This window comes from Puma concolor, chromosome A3 (assembly GCF_028749965.1).
Source record: "Puma concolor isolate L17-30 chromosome A3, mPumCon1.1.hap2, whole genome shotgun sequence".
NCBI lineage: Eukaryota > Metazoa > Chordata > Mammalia > Carnivora > Felidae > Puma > Puma concolor.
Window position 1 is genome coordinate 36418338 of NC_141669.1, and position 17899 is coordinate 36436236.

The window sequence follows — 17899 nt, forward strand, 5'->3', positions numbered from 1 at the left end:
GCTATTGGCAAGTTGTTTATAGTGTAATTACTTTTCCTTCTCTGTCACTTGTGTTTTGAGTTTTTCTTTCTTACCTAAAAGCTTTTTGGGTTTTTTTTTTTTTTTTTTTTTTTTTTTTTTTGTAGATTTTGTATGTTTTGTTATTTGTCTATTTTGGGGCTGTATAAAAATTGACATTAATTATATAGCCATATTTGTTAGTCTTTTATTTTATAGTATCTCGTTTTTATGTCATGCTTAGTGGGGCCTTTCCCTACACACTTCTTTTCCCCCAGTTCCTTCATGGTTTGTTTTTTACATTTGACCCTTTCGACCCTTTGGAATTTATTTTGGTATAAAAAACAGGGTGAAGACACAACGTTACTATTTTCTTTTCCTGGGGGACCAACCATTATGTATTGAGTATTTAACCCACTAACTTGCTAGAAGCTTTGGTTCTGATGCATAAGCCCATGGGAGAGGTCACGGTGTGGTCCAGCTGGCTGTGTGTCCTCTGTCCCTCCACGGACAGCTCAGGCTTCTCCAGCAGAATAGCCGATCAGTCCGCCCCCTAACCCCCACCTCCACCCCCACCCTGACACTGCCTGGGACTCGGTTGGGGAGGGCAGCCCTTTCTGCTGGGCGCACGGACTAGCAATGTCCCCAGCGGGCCTCTCCAGCGCGCCCCTCGACCCGCGATTCTGCAGCTCGGTGCGCCCCCTGGTGACCAGTGCTGCCGTCCTAGGTGGTCTACTACGTGTTCGCTATCATCGGGATGGAAGCATTCCATGGCAAAGTCCGGTTCTCTGACCCGAATTTCACCAGTCCTGATGCTCTGGTGTGTGGGAACCCAGCCTTGAAAGATTCAGCATTTGCCCGAGACAGGTACTGCAAGAATAACTTCAACGACCTGGCCTCCTCGTTCATCGTGCTGATGGAGCTCACGGTGGTTAACCAGTGGCACAATATCCTTTCTGAGACGGACCCGGCTGCCTCACCGGGGCTTCTTGGGGTGGGGCAGGGGGGTGGCGCCGAAAGTGACTTCCAGGAGCATGGGGGGGGGGGGGCACCTGCCGAGTTCCCTGCAGGTTGACGTCCTTAGCCTCCTACTTCTCGCGGGCGGCTTTGCCCTCGTGACTCACCAGGCGGCAAAGCTGTACTTCATCGGCTTCCACATCGTGGTCGTCATTCTCATCGTTAAGTGAGTCTGCTCCCGCCACGCTGGCCGATTCCACATCTCCTCCCTGAGCACGTGTAACCGCTTTACCTCCCTTCTCCCGTGTTCCGTCCACCTGCTGTACGTTGTGGGTCGGCACTGGAAGGGAGGAGTCTTACTTGTGTCCACATTTGTGCCCTCGTTGCCTGCCAGTGCGGTGCACCTCTGTGCATAACACGCATCTCATAGTCTCAGAGGTTGTTGGGGTCAGAAGGACTCTGGGGTCCTGGCCGGTCCCCCTCCCCTCCCCCGCCCAGACCGAATCCCTTTAGAGCATCCCTGTGAATGCCGATCACCCTCGGCTCCAATCCGTCCTTCTGCTGGCTCCTTCGAGCCTCAGAGTCTGTTCCCTTGTACAGCTACGGTCCCTCCCTGTCCTTGCGCGGGTACAATGGAACTGTGTCCCCCGATACGGTCCCTTCGTTGGTTCCAGTTCTGGTCCTGGCTGCTCTTCCAGGAGGGAACTCGGCTCAGCTACTGTTTGACAGCTGCTGTGACACCCCACCACCACTCCACAGGGTTTCTGTTCCAGCGTCTGTTCATGCGTCACAACCTCTGGGTCTAGCTCCTTGGTTCCTCGTGGGACCCGGAGCTGAGTCCCCTTGATCACGGGAATGCTCTTCCAGAGAGGTTTCCCGACTGCCATACCCCTCGCACGGCGGTGCGCCTGCAGCCCCTGGGGTGACCTCCCGGCACCACACCGTCCTTGTCACATCAGGCCTGCTTTGACCAGCCACCACTTTACTGACTTTGGCTCAGGAACGACTCAAGAATCCTGGCCGAGGAGGGGAGGGGAAGAAACCCCGTGGGTGGCTCCGATCAGGCCTGCTTGTCCTTACACAGCCTGAATGGAACACGTAGTGGGAACAAGAGAGAAATGCCTCCCTGGGTGGCTCTTACAGAGGTTGCTGGAGCGCTGGGACCCGTCAGGGCCAACAGCGTGGAAGGCTGTAGGGACGTTCCTGGTCCTCTCCTCTCAAAAGTATGTGGGCGCCGTGGGCGCCCTGGGCTCCATCATCATCACTGTTAAGGCAGAAAAGGTGAAGGGTCTGAGATTCCTCCCTGCCTGCACGCCAGCAGGTCAATCCGCGCGTATATACCACGCGTACACACAGGTAGAAGGTACGGCACCTTGGGTCAGAGACAAAGACGCTGTATTACTCATGGCGAAAGCAGCGGCAGAGCAATATCCCGTGTCCGTTCCCCGAACCTTCGTCCACAATGAGCAGCGTGGTGAGCACCGCCTGGGGTGGGAATGCAGGAAGGAGCTCCAGAATGAGGAAACTGATCTTAGACAGGGCGGCTGGGGACCTGCCCATCCCCCCCCTCTGGAGAGGGAGAAAGGGACTTTAGTTTCACCTGGAGTGGAAGCAGGCCCCCAGGGAGGGCAAGGTGAGTCTTTGCTGCCCTGGGCTCTCTCTGTAGGGGAGGCGTTGTTGAGCTTTACATCCTGGAATGTCTCGGGGGACAAGCATTCCTGAGTCGGCTCTCCGTGCCTTTGCTCAGACAGCCCAGACTGTGCAGAAACTTGAGATATTCATAGAGAATTGTCTACCAACAAATACTTGGCCCAAGCTTCCCCTAGAAACAAACCCATTTTCTGTTTTAATATTCACTGTTTAAAGAGGTTATAAAAGAAGAATGGTTTTCCAAGTGAATGAAAGTTGTGCCCAATCCTCGAGAGATACTGTTTGTCATTCCTCCCTTCTGTGTTGTATTTTCTTTGCAACAATAGGCTGCCTTTTTATTTAGGCTCACACACTCTTTGGGTCCAGGCTTCCCTGTCACCTGGACCTCGGCTAACGCCCTCTACCTCTTCCTCTTTCCCAGTATTTTCATAGCATTCATCTTGGAGGCATTTTTTGTGGCATATTCCTTAGAGAAAAGTGAAGTAGAAACTGCTATCGAGAAGAAGATTCAAGAGCTCGGAGTGGGAATCCAAGAGTGAGTATTGTGTTCCCCTTCGTGTAGCTCACAGACCTTTAGAAGCAGACTGGCCACGTTTAATCTCTAAGTGTCTCGTGACACCCAGCCTGGTCCTGTGGGTCAGTTCTCCGGGACCTTCACTGTCCGGAGCCCTGGATGTGGTTGGACAGTAACACAGGGCCTCGGCTGGGAGGACACAGGCGGGACTCAGCTGAGGGACCTGACCCTGTTCATGTCTCTTCCTCCTTGAAGAGAAGAAATGCAGGACAGGAAGCTCGTTGATAACGTGGATGCTAAGGACAGTGGCTTTAGTGGGGACGATGGAGACAACAAAAGGAAGGACCTGAAAGGCTTGTACTTCAGAATTGCATCCAAAAGTAAGTTTTAAGGGTGCCTAGGAGGCTCAGTTGGTTAAGCATCTGACTCTTGATTTTGGCTCAGGTCATGATCTCACAGTTTGTGAGTTCGAGCTCCACGTCGGGCTCCACACTGCTATCGCAGATCCTCTCTCTCTGCCCGTCCCCTGCTTGTGCTCTCTTTCTCAAAATAAGTAAACTTGTTTTAAAAAAGTAAGTTTTAACCCAATGCAAAACTTCCTCCGATCCATGCTCCTCACTGCAGCCAGAAGGATGTTTTCCGAATGCAAATCTGACCTTCGGTGTCTTAAGGATAAAGACAAGGGCAAGGGGCGCCTGGGTGGCTCATTCTGCTGGGCGTCCAACTTTGGCTCAGGTCATGATCTCACGGTTCATGGGTTCGAGCCCCGCGACGGGCTCTGTGCTGACAGCTCAGAGCCTGGAGCCTGCTTCAGATTCTGTGTCTCCCTCTCTCTCTGCCCCTCCCCTGCTTGCCCTTTCTCTCTCTCAAGAATAAACATTAAAAAAATTAAAACAAAACCAAAAAGACAAGGTCCCTTGTCGTGGCCGCTGCAGCCCGTATGTATGCCTGGTCTCTCCTTCTCTTTCTCAGCCTTTCTTCCTTCCCTCTGTGACTCGCCATGCTGGCTGCATGCCATTGATCTTTGAGTGACTGTTTGGTCACCGTCTGTCTTCCTTGTAGACTCAAAGCTTCCCGTCGGGTGCAGGGCCATGTCTTCTTGCCCTCCGCTGTATCCCCAGGGCCTCACGATGTGCCCGGGACATGGGGGCCCTCAACACCTATTTCTTTAGCCATTTTATTCTCAGCGAATTAGCGGTTGGCTGAATAACCCACAGCAACCTGCGTGTCAGTTTGGTCTCTGGCCGAGGCGCGACCTCCGAGTGAGCAGCTCAGCATGGCCTGCGGGAGCCGTGGTGTGAGCAGGGCGCCCTTACTAGGCGTCACCCTCCCCCATCCTCCAGGGAGCACCTTCTCCTCGGGCTCTAGAGCTCTGGGTGGCTGAGGAGCGCAGTGGGGTCCGCACCAGCACAGATGAGTGGTTCTTTCCTGACTTTTTTATCCTTTCTTCCAAAGAGCGTTTGGCTAGCCATGCTTAGAGCGTCGTCTTCGACTCAGGGGCCATCCTTCCGGAAAGCCCAGCTCTGCCCGGGCCGAGTTTTCCCCTTCTGGCCCCAACATGTGCCAGTTCCGTGTGCCTTTCTCCCTCCTCCTAGAGTACAGGACCGTGGACGCCTTGCTGCAGCAGATGTTTGAGTCTGAAATTGCCCCAGAGGAGGAAGGCCCTTCGTTGGATGAGATTCTGAACTTTTCACCCGGTGACCTGTATCCCAAGAATCCCAATTTCGAAAACAGTGCGTGATCCTGGACCTTTAAGGGTGCACATGTGGAAACCAAGCTAGGCGGCCATCCCTTCTGGCTTATTCTATCTAGAGGTGATTTTCCCAGCCCAGGTCGCTCTGTGCTGTGACCAGCCTGCGCATCGGCCCCTCCTGCCCTGAGCCACCAGCTGAAAGGTGTGGAAAGGCTGCTTCCGAGTGCCCCGCCTGGGGTTGTTCTGAGGTCTGATCAGGGCAGTAAGGAGGGGGAAATCTTGGAAGAGATTTTGAGGGGCACTGATCATACACATGGACCTACCCGTGTGACATCCCTTCAGTGGGTGTGTAAAAGCTTTTCATTTATTTTTATGTGATATTTTGCGATTCTATTAAATCACATGCTACAGTGTTACGTGAATGAATTTTGAATATTTACATATGGTAAAGGAATATATCTAATATAGTAGCTTTTAGATGTGGTGTTTATTCAAAATGAAGAAAAACATGAATGCGAAAATAAAATTCTGTCACAGTTGCTTCCTTTTCCAGGGAAGGCTCTCAAAGCTTCTTTTTTTTTTTTTTTTTTTTAACGTTTATTTATTTTTGAGACAGAGAGAGACAGAGCATGAACAGGGGAGGGGCAAAGAGAAAGGGAGACACAGAATCTGAAACAGGCTCCAGGCTCTGAGTGGTCAGCACAGAGCCCGACGCGGGGCTCGAACTCTCGGACCGTGAGATCATGACCTGAGCCGAAGTCGTACGCTTAACCGACCGAGCCACCCAGGCGCCCCTCTCAAAGCTTCTTAATGTTTATTTTTAAGAGACAGAGACAGAACGTGAGGGGGGGAAGAGGCAGAGAGAGAGAGGGAAACACAGAAACTGAAGCAGGCTCTAGGCTCCGAGCTGTCAGCACAGAGCCCGACGCGGGGCTTGAACCTGTGAACCTGAGCCGAAGTCGGACGCTTCACTGACTGAGCCACCCAGGCGCCCCCCCTCAAAGCTTCTTTAATTACATTACAATGATAGCTAGCTTTTGAGTAAATCAGTCTCCGAGGTCACTTTCTCCAGCTGGAAGTCTCCCAGTGCGGTGATGTGCTCCTTCCGGGAAATTAAAAAGGATTTATCTTATTTATTAACCGAATTTCTAACTGTGGTAAAATACCCATCACATAAAAGTTACCATCCTAACCAAGTCTAAGCGTATATAGTTCGATAGTTTTAAGCATATTGACGCTGTTGTGCAACGGGTCTCCAGAACTTTTTGTCTTCCCAAATGGAACTGCAACCGGTCAAGGCCAACCCCCTCTTTCCACGCCCCCCTCCCCGCCCCGCCCCTGGAAACCACCATTCTGCCTTCCGTCTCCAGGACTCTGACCGTTGTGCCTTGCAAGTGCATTTGAGCGAGCGTAATCCTTTGTGAGTTGTCAGGGTATGACTCATTCTTCTGTACATTGTCACGGGCCCCACTATAAAGGGGCCCATGACCTGAGGTGCAGTGAGACCTGAGTCATGTGTCACGTCAGGGTGACATCTGACGCTGGCTGGGGAGGGATTTCTTTTCCTTGGTTCTGAGGGTGACCTCTGGTGTAGGAGCAGGGCCAAGGTTTCGGGCACCCACTCTGGGGCCAGGTCGCCCAGTGTCATACCCCGGCTCCCCACTGAGCGGGCTACTTCATCTCTTTGTGCCCCGTTTGCTCACGTGCACTTGGGGTAAATGGTACCTCCGTCCCAGGAGTGTAGGAGTGAAGGAGGATGAGGACCAGTGGCACCCCGACCCAGCCGCTTCAGCGTTTGCTCTTACAGATTGCTGTTCCTGGTTTAAAGCCATGCCTGGGGTCCGGCATTGGTGCTTTAGAATTTTCTTACCATGACGCACCCCAGGAGGTGGGGCATTGCTGACCCCTCTGAGGGGATTTATGGAGCCCTCCCATCCTCCGGATTGCTCCTATTTCTTTGTATACCTAACATTTATTGTGATGTAAAGTATGACACTAAATGTATCGAGTGACAATTTCTTTAACTTGAAAACATGCTGGGCGTTTTTCAATTACAAACTATGCAGTCATTGTAAAAAAAAAAAACCCAAAAAACAACTCAATGCCGAAATACAGTAAAAAGACAAAAGTTGCTCTTTCTTCTTCCTTCTCCTGACACCCACCTCCCCTTCATTCTTGCACTGACAATCGGACACCCCCCTTCCCAGTGGTGGTGCTGGCTGAGTTTGTTGTGTATCCTTCTGGAAACAGATCTACCCATTTACAGTCATGTGTATCATGCATATGAATATAGGGTATACGGCTGACCCTTGAGCAACATGAGGGGGTAGGGTTGCAAGTCTGCATAAACTTTTGACTCCCCGCCCCCCACCCCCCCAGGACCAGACTTTGCTAATAGCCTACTGTTGACCAGAAAAGCCTTACCAATAACATAAACAGTTGATTAACATGCAATTCACATGCTATGTGTATTATATACTATATTCTTACAATAAAGTAAGCTAGAGAAAAGAAAATGTTAAGGAAGTCATAAGGAAGGGGTGCCTGGCTGACTCAGTGGGTGGAGCATGAGACTCTTGATCTCCGGGTCATGAGTTCGAGGCCCACATTGGGTGTAGAGGTTAAGTAAATAAATTAAAAACAAAAGAAAGTCATACGTAAAATACATTTACAGTACTATACTGTAATTATAAAAAAAAATCTGCTTATGTGTGTACCTGCATAGTTCAAACTCATGTTATTCAAGGGCCAAAGGTAATTGCATTTCTTATTCTAAGAGGGATGTCATGACGTTTTTCCTACGTATTATTCAAGAATCTTTTTTTTACTTACCAGTGTTTTTTATTGAGATACGTGTGTGTTTGTATATATGCACACACAAAACGCTATCAAGTGTTCTGTACCATCAGCATTTCGTGATTCATTGAAAGCTTTACTTATTCATAGACCTATACATTGTTCCACGTGTTCAACATTAAACGGTAACAGAGTAAACCTTGTCACGTAATTTTCTTCATGTGTGACTCCCTTGGGCCGGAGAGACTGGATCCCGGTACTATGGACATGCAGCAGCCCCCATGGCCACCAGGGGGCCCCCACGGCCCCCCGCCTCCGTGAACAGTCTCAGAGCAAGGGGAACAGGAAGGAGTTGTGGCTGTGATTGACATCTTTCTCCAGGTCTGTCTTCTGCCTTTCAGTGAACTTGTCACCCCCACGTTTTGTCCCAGCTGTACGCTTCATTCCTGTCTCCTTGGCAGGGGGACGGGACGACATGACTGATCAGACCTGCGGGCCGTGAGCCCAACTGGGGCCTGCACCTCACAGGTCTTGCCCTGGGGAGCAGTCTCTGTGTCTTCTCCACCACTGAGAATGGCAGCAATTCGAACATCCTGGAAGCCTTCTGTGGAGGATGGCAGGGTCAGTGCCCGCATGGGATCGCTTACCCCCAGACTGTAACAGGAGCTTGAAATCACTTGTTTCCTCTAAACTGTGTGTGCGGGTTTTCCGTTACAGCACCTTGGCCTGCCTGTAGCCTACCCAGCCCAGAAATGGGTTTGTCTGAAACATTCTGGAATGGAGCCGACGGACAGGTGGACTGACTTGAGGGATCAGGGAAATGGACGACCAAGGACGCTGACCTCCTGGGATGAATGGCAGAAAAAGGTGTGAGTGATAGCTTTGCAGGTGAACTTACACTGGGCCAAATGCCCGGCTCTTCAGGGGCTCTTACTTCTGATAGGCAGGAGTTATGCTTGTAGTTCCTTCACGTCTTAGGAAAAGTAAATTTTAGAATCGTTGCGTTAGACCACAGATAAAATCCAGAGGGAAAGGGCACTGGTAACAGTAATCTCCGAACTTCCTATGTGAGCAGATTTTTTCTTAGAATGTGGAGCGTGGGGCCAAGAATGAGTAGGAAATGCCTGGACCCAAGATAGATATTAAATTGGAATCTATGCCGAGTCTAGCCAAAGTTTGAGCACTTGGGATTACTTGCACCCCTGCTCAGCTTTTCAGGAGACACAGATATTGAATAAGACCCAGCCCCGTCCTCAGGGAAACTTCGGTCTCATTAGCGGAGTGAGCCCGAAGTTTCCTCCCTCCCAGAGCTGACTTCGGATGCCTCATCCATTTCAGTTGCCCTTTTAGATGCACAGCTTGTTTTCTTGTGCAGGTAAACAGTGCATGTGTGCGTGTGTGTGTGCGCAATCCAGACAACTGATTTATAATTAAATGAAGACGGTTGCTATCGTTTGTACTAGGTAATGGACAAAACAAAACGAAAACTATTTGGCTGAAGTGCTTAAAGTAGCTTACTTGGTACAGATCGAGCCTTTCTCCCTGGAGACAAGGCCATTGCTAGGAAATCAGACTGTGAAGTTTATTTAAGTAAAGCCCTTGGCATAGATCAGACACCAGATGGGCGACAGCAGTGCTGAGATGACACTGTGGTCAGGTCAAGGTTGTTGGTGCAAATAGCATGGACGATATTTGGAGTGTGAGAGAAGCTGACAACCCAGTAACAGCAAATGGGTGGATGGGAACAAAGGACAAGTCAGTAGGGGCTGGACGCCAGCGTGCCTGGGTGGCTCGGTTGAGCGTCCACTTTGGCTCAGGTCATGATTCACAAGTCGTGGTTCACAAGTTCCAGCCCAGCATCAAGCTCTAGGCTGACAGCTCAGAGCCTGGAGCCTGCTTCGGATTCTGTGTCTCCCTCTCTCTCTGCCCCTCCTGCTCACACTCTTGTCAATCTCTCTCTCAAAAACAAACATTAAAAAAAGTTTTCTTTAAATGGGGGCTGGACACCAAGTGTCCTCCCTGCCTAAGACTGAAGGCACCCACAGCGGCCTTTCCCAGATGGACACATTTCACTCTTAGTTTAGTAAACAACACCCTTATCTTTTCTTGTCTTGTTTTCCTTTGAAAACAGCCACTTTTGAAAGAAAAAAAAAAAAAAAAAAAACAAACCACAATCTTGGTTTATCAGTGCTCGGTTATTTTGACACTTTCAGAATAAATGTAATTTTAGTTTGTTTGAGGAGGTCTGTCCCTTTTCAGCTTCCTTCCAGATTGAGTGTGTAATCAGTCATGTAGATTACATTTTTTATTTTCAAAATAAAGCATATTTTGGGATCCCATTCTATTAATTCATCCTGCAGACACATTTGCACATGCACTCAACTTTTTTGTAGCAATAAAATGGTGAAACCAATGATCTGTAAATAGAGGACTGGTTAAATCAATAAATTCACACAGAGGAATGGCAGAGAGCTGGACCAATACAGATGGGAAGATGGGCAAGAAAAAAGTGTCCTAATACATTGTGCGAGAAGAGATGGATGGATACTTCTTCAACGCGACTAAAAACCCCTACCACAGGGCAGCATCGTGAGCTCACTGGATAAACATAAGAGCTCCCGCTAAAGCAGGAGGCCGGGCTGCCCAGCGTCACCACTGTTTCGCCCTTTCCTAGTGGTCCTAGGCCAGCGAGAGAAAAATCACCAGCGAAAAATTGGGAAAGACATAAACATGATTTTCATACGGGGCGCCTGGGTGGCTGAGTTGGTTAAACGTCCGACTTCGGCTCAGGTCGTGATCTTATTGTTTTGTGGGTTCAAGCCCCACGTTGGGCTGTCTGCTGACAGTTCAGAGTCTGGAGCCTGCTTCTAATTCTGTTTCCCTCTCTCTCTGCCCTTCCCCCACTTGCGCACTGTCTCTCAAATATAAATAAACGTTAAAAAATTAAAAAAACCCATGATTTTCATAGTGATGACCAGTTACTGGGAAACTTCAAACGAACCATCTGAAAAGCTTTTTACAGAAACCAATAGGGTTCAGATGCTCAAACTACGACCTAGACAAAAATAGGAAACTAGATCTGATTTAAGCAGCCAAAAGCTTAGTCTTAAGTATTTATTTTAAATATTTTTAAATGTTTATTTATTTATTTATATTGTGAGAGAGCGTGAGCAGGGGAGGGGCAGGAGAGAGAAAGGAGAGACAGAATTCCAAGCAGGCTCCATGCCATCAGTGCAGAGCCTGACGTGGGGCTCGACTCCCTAACCGTGAGATCGGGGCCTGAGCCGAAACCGAGAGTGGGATGCTTAACTGACTGAGCCACCCAGGCGTCCCTAGTCTTAAGTATTTAAATGAGTACTAGTATCGAAAAATGAGAGCACTTTTTTTGTATTTCTCAACTGAGAATGGCATTTTGAGACACAAAAGCCAAAAAAGGCCATTTGAAACTTTATAAATCAGAGTATAAAACAAACATTTCTTAAATTCGTGGAAACAGGGGCGCCTGGGTGGTGGCTCAGCGGGTTGAGCGTCTGACTTCAACTCGGGTCATGATCTCGCGGTCTGTGAGTTCGAGCCCTGCATCGGGCTCTGTGCTGACAGCTCGGAGCCTGGAGCCTGCTTCGGATTCTGTGTCTCCCTCTCTCTCTGCCCCATCCCCACTCATGCTCTGTCCCTCTCTGTCTTAAAGATAAATAAAACATTAAAAAAAAAAACTTAAAAAAAAAATTCATGGAAACAGAAATCTTGAGTTCCGAGACAGATGACAAAGTGGGACAAATATTTGTACCTCACATACAAGGGACTCCTTCAGGTTCACCTGAAAAAGATCAAAATGGAAAGGGGACAAAGACTAGAGAGTTCACAGAAGAAGAACACACATAGCGCTTGAATATATTTGGCCTAATTTCAGAAGAGAATGCAAATGGACAGAGTAAGGAGATACCATTTTTTCCATGTCAGAGCAGCGTATGTGGAGAGCCTGATCCGTGCTTTTAGCGCAGGCGTAGCGGAACAGATGTTCATTCGTGCTGGCGCAGCCTGTATGGGGGCTATTTGCAGATCCTGACACAAAAGTTTAAATGCATTCACCTCTGACCCAGCGATTTCGTTTCTAGGAATTTACAGATACATCATATAACGAAAATATTATACAGTCCTTAACAAAAATGAGACCATCCTCTATGTAGTAAATATTCTATATATTAAATTTAAAAAACCATAATTATGCTAGTTAAATATGAAAAGTGTACAGAAATAGGCTAAGAATCATTTTGGGAAAGATTTAAAAGTGGGTCATGGCTGCTTCTGGAATGGGGTACCTGCTGGGTGGGAGTAAGGGAGGAGGCGGTTCACTGTGCTCCTGAATTGGGAGTTGCCTCAACTTTCTTTACATCATAATGCTAAGGAAAGAAGGAGGAAGGCCTGGAGGAAGGCTGTTCAGTTCAGTTTATAAGACCCTTCCAGCTTTAAATGTCAAAAAATGCTAAGTTGCCTGTTATACAGCTTATGAGACTATTTTCAAGATGGGGGATACTCTTTTGAATGGTACTTTCCAAAAAAAAAAAAAAAAAAAAAAAAAAAGGAAGAAGCTTAAGATTTATAACCGTAATATTTCCTATGGACAGCACTGAAGAACAGGTACAATAAAGAACGGTCAAATTCTATCCATAAAAATTTGAAGTCCTTTGAATATCATTTGAAAAATTTTATCTATTTTATACAAATATAAACCCTCAACTTAGTAAAAAGCTGTCTTGCTTTTTGGCTTTTTGGCTAAAGTGAACAGGTTGGTATTAAAAGTGACTTCAGGGAATGTTCACATCCAACTTATTTTCATGAAGGCTTGCATTTCAAGTGCCACCTGCCCCATCAGCCTGCTATACTTTGTTGAACTATTTGTAATGACTAGGTCACATGGACATATGTTGTAGACTTTATTTTTAAGAAATATTGACATAAACAACAAGTGTGGAAAACATCAAGGGTCAAAGTGAGTACGCGAGCATTTACAAAGTGATTTTTAGGGAATGTCCGAATTTTATTTTCGAGAACGCTTATATTCTAAGAGCAGTACGATCAGCCTGTTACGTAGGGTCTTAATCTTGTTTGTATAGTGTTGTTGAAATATTTTCCTCAGCTTTTGCCTTAACAGATCCAAAGATGGAAGATGATGACAATCTGGAATATTCAACATGATGTGAAAAAATTCACTCCACATATCCAGATGAGGAAGCCTGGAGAGACAACGCATGGATACAAGATAAAATGTAGTGTGCAACACGTGGGGCCACCTCACTCCTGCCTCTGGCTTCTACATGCTCGGACGGCTGAATAGAACTTCATCTAAACACATTATAATGCATCAAGAATTGGAATCTATTATAGGTAAGAGAAACTGAAGATCTAATTAAATGTACACACCTTGCTCCAAAAACATGACTTAAGTAGCTTAGAAATAATAGCTCTTCAGTGGAGAACTGTCTGTCGGTCTGTCTATCTATCTATCTATCTATCTATCTATCTATCTATCTATCTATCTATCTATGAAAATCGATCTGCTTTCCGCTAGCATTATATACCATACTCCCAGAATCTGCCAATCTGGCCGAATGGTTCTGATGGGCCTAACTGCGTATGTGCCGGGACCAGGTAGGCAGGCTGGACTACCCAGAATAGAGTTCAGATTCAGAGTTCCAACTACTGTGATCATTAAAATTAACTGTGAAAACCCCACAGCATGGAGAGAAGGCACTGGGGAAAAAGCAGAATACAACTAGATTTGAGTTTCAGACAGAATATTCAGCCCATTACTATCAGGCCTGCTGAGGGTTAAGATTTTTCTCTACACTGGTGGTCAGAGACAGAAGCCTTCTGAATAACCCTCTGGTCCTTTGATTATGAGCGAGAGAAGGAATAGAGTATTTACTAAATTTGATGACTCATTATGCAGAATAAACCATAGCTATAAGTTTTCCTTCAGGGCCTGGATCTAATCTTACTTATAAACTGGCACTACATTTTGTAAAATTACCACCAACTACTTTTGTATTTTTGGTCGGGCTGTGTGGGTGTGGGTGGGAGGGCTGGGGGAGTCCCAGCTTAAATTTATTCAAGATAAACATGTGAAACTCCATTACACTTTTGCACGCTAAAGGCAAGTGTCCTTTCCTGCGTATGTTTTTATACCTCAAAAAAAGTTAAGAGAAGTTTAACTGATATAGTGAACCTGCATGTACCAAATCCTTGAACATTATTATAGCTTATTCATGTGACACTATTAAGAGAGCCATCCATGTTCCCAGAAAGAGCTCTAGTCTAGTCATTAATTTTCACTATGATTTTATAGATGAGAAAACAATCTTACAAAAACTACAGTCACAGAGAGATAGGACCTAAAAGCCTATCCTGTGACAGACAGCTGCCTCATCATATGACTTCATAATTTACAGAGCACTTTCACGTACATGATTTCCTTTGCTTCTTATGAGAAACATCTTAGGAGGGGCGCCTGGATGGCTCAGTTGGTTAAGTGTCCGACTTGGGCTCAGGTCATGATCTTGCAGTTCGTGTGTTCGAGCTCAGAGCCTGGAGCCTGCTCTTCTGTGTCTCCCCCTCTCTCTCTCTGCCCTTTCCCTGCTTACACTCTGTCTCTCTCCCTCTCAAAAATAAACAAACATTAAAAAAAAGTTAAAAAAAAAACCAACATCTTAGGAAAGTACGCTCGGCATTATTCTCATTTACAAACGCGAGAAAACCAGCAAAAGCTTGAGGCTCAGTGACACCAGGTGGTCTCTCTAAAGGGTAAAGAGGAACATCTGAGGGCGTACAGGATGCTGACCGTGTGGCCAGGAGCTTTCACTGGAGGACATCGGCTGCCCCACACTGTCTGGGATCCAGGAACAGCAGCAGCGGGGCTTTGTACCCTGCTCACTGGGCCCCGCGTCCAGGACTGTGCTGCCTCACCGCACCTCCCAAGGCAGGGCTTTTCCACGCAGCGGCAGAGATCTGTTCTCCACCAGATGAACCCAACATTCCACCATGCGTGGTCTTTCACTGTGGCACCAACGCGAATACTCACCTCCTAAAAAGACCTTCGGGCTTCCAAACTCCTCCTTCGTTTTTCACTTTCATGTAAGTGCCAAAAAGCATGCAGTACACTGTTGCGGCCACTCCAAAGTAATCAAGCTACAAAGGAAACGTAAGGCACGTGTGACTAAAATAGTCACGCGCACAAGAGTACATGAAGAGGTCTCTCTAACTTACGCAGCAAGTAGATAACCACAGGCTTTTACTTTTAAGTAATTTTGGAAGAAATAAATAAATAGCTATTCAAACCCCCACCAAAATGCCCTGGTGAGTAATGCCTGTGTGGGCTTTGCTGGAGGCCTCCCGGCCACCGCCTCTTGAGGCAGCCCCTGGGAAAGCCGTTCTCCTTGAGCCACTGTGTGCTTCTCAAGTCCTCCGTTCTGTCTAGGGGCAAACGCAGTGCTCCAGCCTGTCTTCCACACGGGCAGCCTGGAGTCTTCCCACCTCCCTCCCCTGCGGCTCTGGTGGCTGGTCTCCACCTGCCCTCCGAAGCCTCTCGCCATGGAATATGTGTGCAACTGAAATCACTTGAGCATGGTCTTAACTCCCAGCACAGGAGAGGATGAGACCGGCTCAAACTAACTACAGCCCCAAGTTCATTTGTAAAATATAGTAAGTATGATAAAGGAATCAATTCTCAACTCTCTCACTTCAGATCTGTACCTGGTAGTTCCATGGTTTGTTGCTGAGCATCTCAATACACTGAAAACCAGACGTTTCACACCTTGCTGTAAATGTAGTTCCTTTCGGAAAAAGTTTCATATCTATACTCTGCCCCAGGTCAATCAATGCCAAGCCAGCAGATATATCATCATCGTCACCATCCTGTTCCAAAAATCTATATTAAACACAAACAAGGGCCAGGCGGCATGAGCACAAATAATGGAAGGCTGCCGGGAAACAGAACTGCATTGAAAGTGCAACACTTGCCTGTTTCCAAGTATGAAATTATCTGGCTTAATGTCTCCATGAATAATTTCACAGCTGTGCACTTGTTCGATCATGTAGAGCATTCTGAGCGCAAAAGAGAGGACTAGAGCTTGAGGCATCACCTTTTCAGGGGTATTTTTATAGAGATTGATTGCATTCTAGAAACAACAGAGAGTGGAATCCCGAATTGGTTGCACAGGATTAATGAGATTAATGAAACAATCCCACCTGCCACTCCGACAGAAGCTCCAACCGCAAAAGGTCCGAGCAGGGCACAGGCCAAAAACGTACTTCCAAATCATGTTCACATCAAATTCACTCACCAGCAACGTGCCATAGCTGTAGAGATCGCCTACCAACACACTGCCATTCTGGAATAAGTGGGCGGAATAGAATTTGATGAACATGTGTCGCGTGTTTGGCTTTAGTCGCTCCATCAGCTGGGTCCCGATGTAGAATTCCCAGGGGTTGGCAGGCTTCTGGACCTGCAAGTCAGGTATGTGACATTCACATCCAGTCTCACATTCTGGAAAATGACAGCCAGAAAGCAACGTGTACCCCAACAAACGATGTGGGGTAGAAGGTGATGACAGGCTACGGACTGTTGCCGAAGCATGGGGTCTGCTGTGAGGTCATTTGTGGCAAGGCCCTCCCGAATCCTTGCTGGACAGTTTATGTTTCTTAATTGTGGACTACAGACCCAAACGAAGTCACTGTTGTCTCGAGAGAGAAAAAAGGGGGCTGATGAAATCAAGTCCTAAAATTCATTTGTACACTACACAAAAAACTGCTCAGATTATTTACCTTTAAAATTTTTTTTTTTTTTTTTCAACGTTTATTTATTTTTGGGACAGAGAGAGACAGAGCATGAACGGGGGAGAGGCAGAGAGAGAGGGAGACACAGAATCGGAAACAGGCTCCAGGCTCTGAGCTATCAGCCCAGAGCCCGACGCGGGGCTCAAACTCACGGACCGCGAGATCGTGACCTGGCTGAAGTCGGACGCTTAACCGACTGCGCCACCCAGGCGCCCCCAGATTATTTACCTTTAAAACGAACTTCTGTTTATTTTTGGCATCGTTCATATCTCCATGGGTAACTTCATAGACTTGGGCAAAGGCCCCTTCTCCAAGAAGGTGATCGACGTAGACCAGCAAAGAACCTTAGAAGACAGATGTGTCAAAGTGGGGAAAAAAAAGGTTCAAAACATCATTTTTGGTAAATTGTGTATTTGTAGAATTTTCTTGGCGCTTGTTTGCCTTCATACATAAAAATGGATATAGCTCCCTCAGGAAATGTTTTCCTTGCGTTAAACAAAAGTTAAACACCTGCCACAAAACAGCCTCCCTTTTTACATGGCATGTGGGGGGACCAAAGGCAGCACTGCTGGGCGCCGGGCCTGCCACTTTACGGCAGGAGCGGGCAGACATCCTCTCTTTGCCAATATTCTCAGGTTTAAAGGGGTGATACCTGCACTGCGTCCTTGGCAAGACTGCTGATCCTGTAAAGTGCTGAACAAAGCTCTACGTACACCTTTGAAAAACGCCAAGTGTTTTACACTGGGACACAAAGCGCAGAGTATAACTGTACCAATATTTCTCATAGAATACTTAACATTTTTTTATTAAAGTAAAAATTTTATTTTAGATAGTTTTCAATTTACAGAAAAGCTGCAAAGATAGTACAGTTTGTTTGCTCTGCATCCAGTTTCCTCTATTGTTAACTTTCTTTTCTTTTCTGTATTTTTTTTTAACATTTATTTATTACTGAGAGACAGAGCATGAGCAGGGGAGGGGCAGAGAGAGGAGGAGACACAGAATCCAAAGCAGGCTCCAGGCTCTGAGCTGTTAGCACAGAGCCCGACGTGGGGTTTGAACTCACAAACCACGAGATCATGACCTGAGCCAAAGTTGGACACTTAAAACTGACTGAGCCACCCAGGCGCCCCTATTGTGAACTTTCCTTTTTTTTTTTTGAAAAAATTTTTAAACATTTATTTATTTTTGAGAGACAAAGCATGAGTGAGGAAGGGGCAGAGAGAGAGGGAGAAACAGAATCCGAAGCAGGCTCCAGGCTCCGAGCTGTCAGCACAGAGCCCAACGCGGGGCACAAACCCACGAACTGTGAGACCATGGCCTGAGCCGAAGCCGGACGCTTAACTGACTGAGCCACTCAGGCTCAGTTATTGTTAACATTTGTTACATTGTTAACATTTGTTAACATTGTTAACATTTGTTAACATTGTTAACATTTGTTACAAATACAGAACCCACACTGG

General features: G+C 47.0%; 2 protein-coding genes across 6 annotated transcripts in view; one reads left to right on the top strand and one right to left on the bottom strand.

Moving 5' to 3' along the window:
• LOC112864150 (two pore channel protein 2-like) overlaps positions 1-7805 on the top strand; it is a 63244-nt gene extending 55439 nt beyond the window's left edge. For all 5 annotated transcript variants that reach the window (XM_086700531.1, XM_086700530.1, XM_086700533.1 and 2 more), the window contains 5 exons: positions 725-936; positions 1082-1180; positions 3026-3139; positions 3374-3498; positions 4714-7805. In XM_086700531.1, coding sequence (XP_086556657.1) covers positions 725-936; positions 1082-1180; positions 3026-3139; positions 3374-3498; positions 4714-4859 — 696 coding nt within the window. In that variant the 3' untranslated portion in view covers positions 4860-7805. The remainder of the gene's footprint in view (positions 1-724; positions 937-1081; positions 1181-3025; positions 3140-3373; positions 3499-4713) is intronic.
• Positions 7806-12528: 4723 nt separating this feature from the next.
• The window catches only part of BUB1 (BUB1 mitotic checkpoint serine/threonine kinase), a 46374-nt gene continuing 41003 nt past the window's right edge, over positions 12529-17899 (bottom strand). Inside the window, exons 20-25 of the mRNA XM_086700540.1 lie at positions 16668-16783; positions 15947-16108; positions 15624-15781; positions 15357-15531; positions 14686-14792; positions 12529-12841 (exon numbers count right to left, since the gene is read on the bottom strand). Of these exons, the coding sequence (XP_086556666.1) occupies positions 12646-12841; positions 14686-14792; positions 15357-15531; positions 15624-15781; positions 15947-16108; positions 16668-16783 (914 nt within the window). The 3' untranslated portion in view covers positions 12529-12645. The remainder of the gene's footprint in view (positions 12842-14685; positions 14793-15356; positions 15532-15623; positions 15782-15946; positions 16109-16667; positions 16784-17899) is intronic.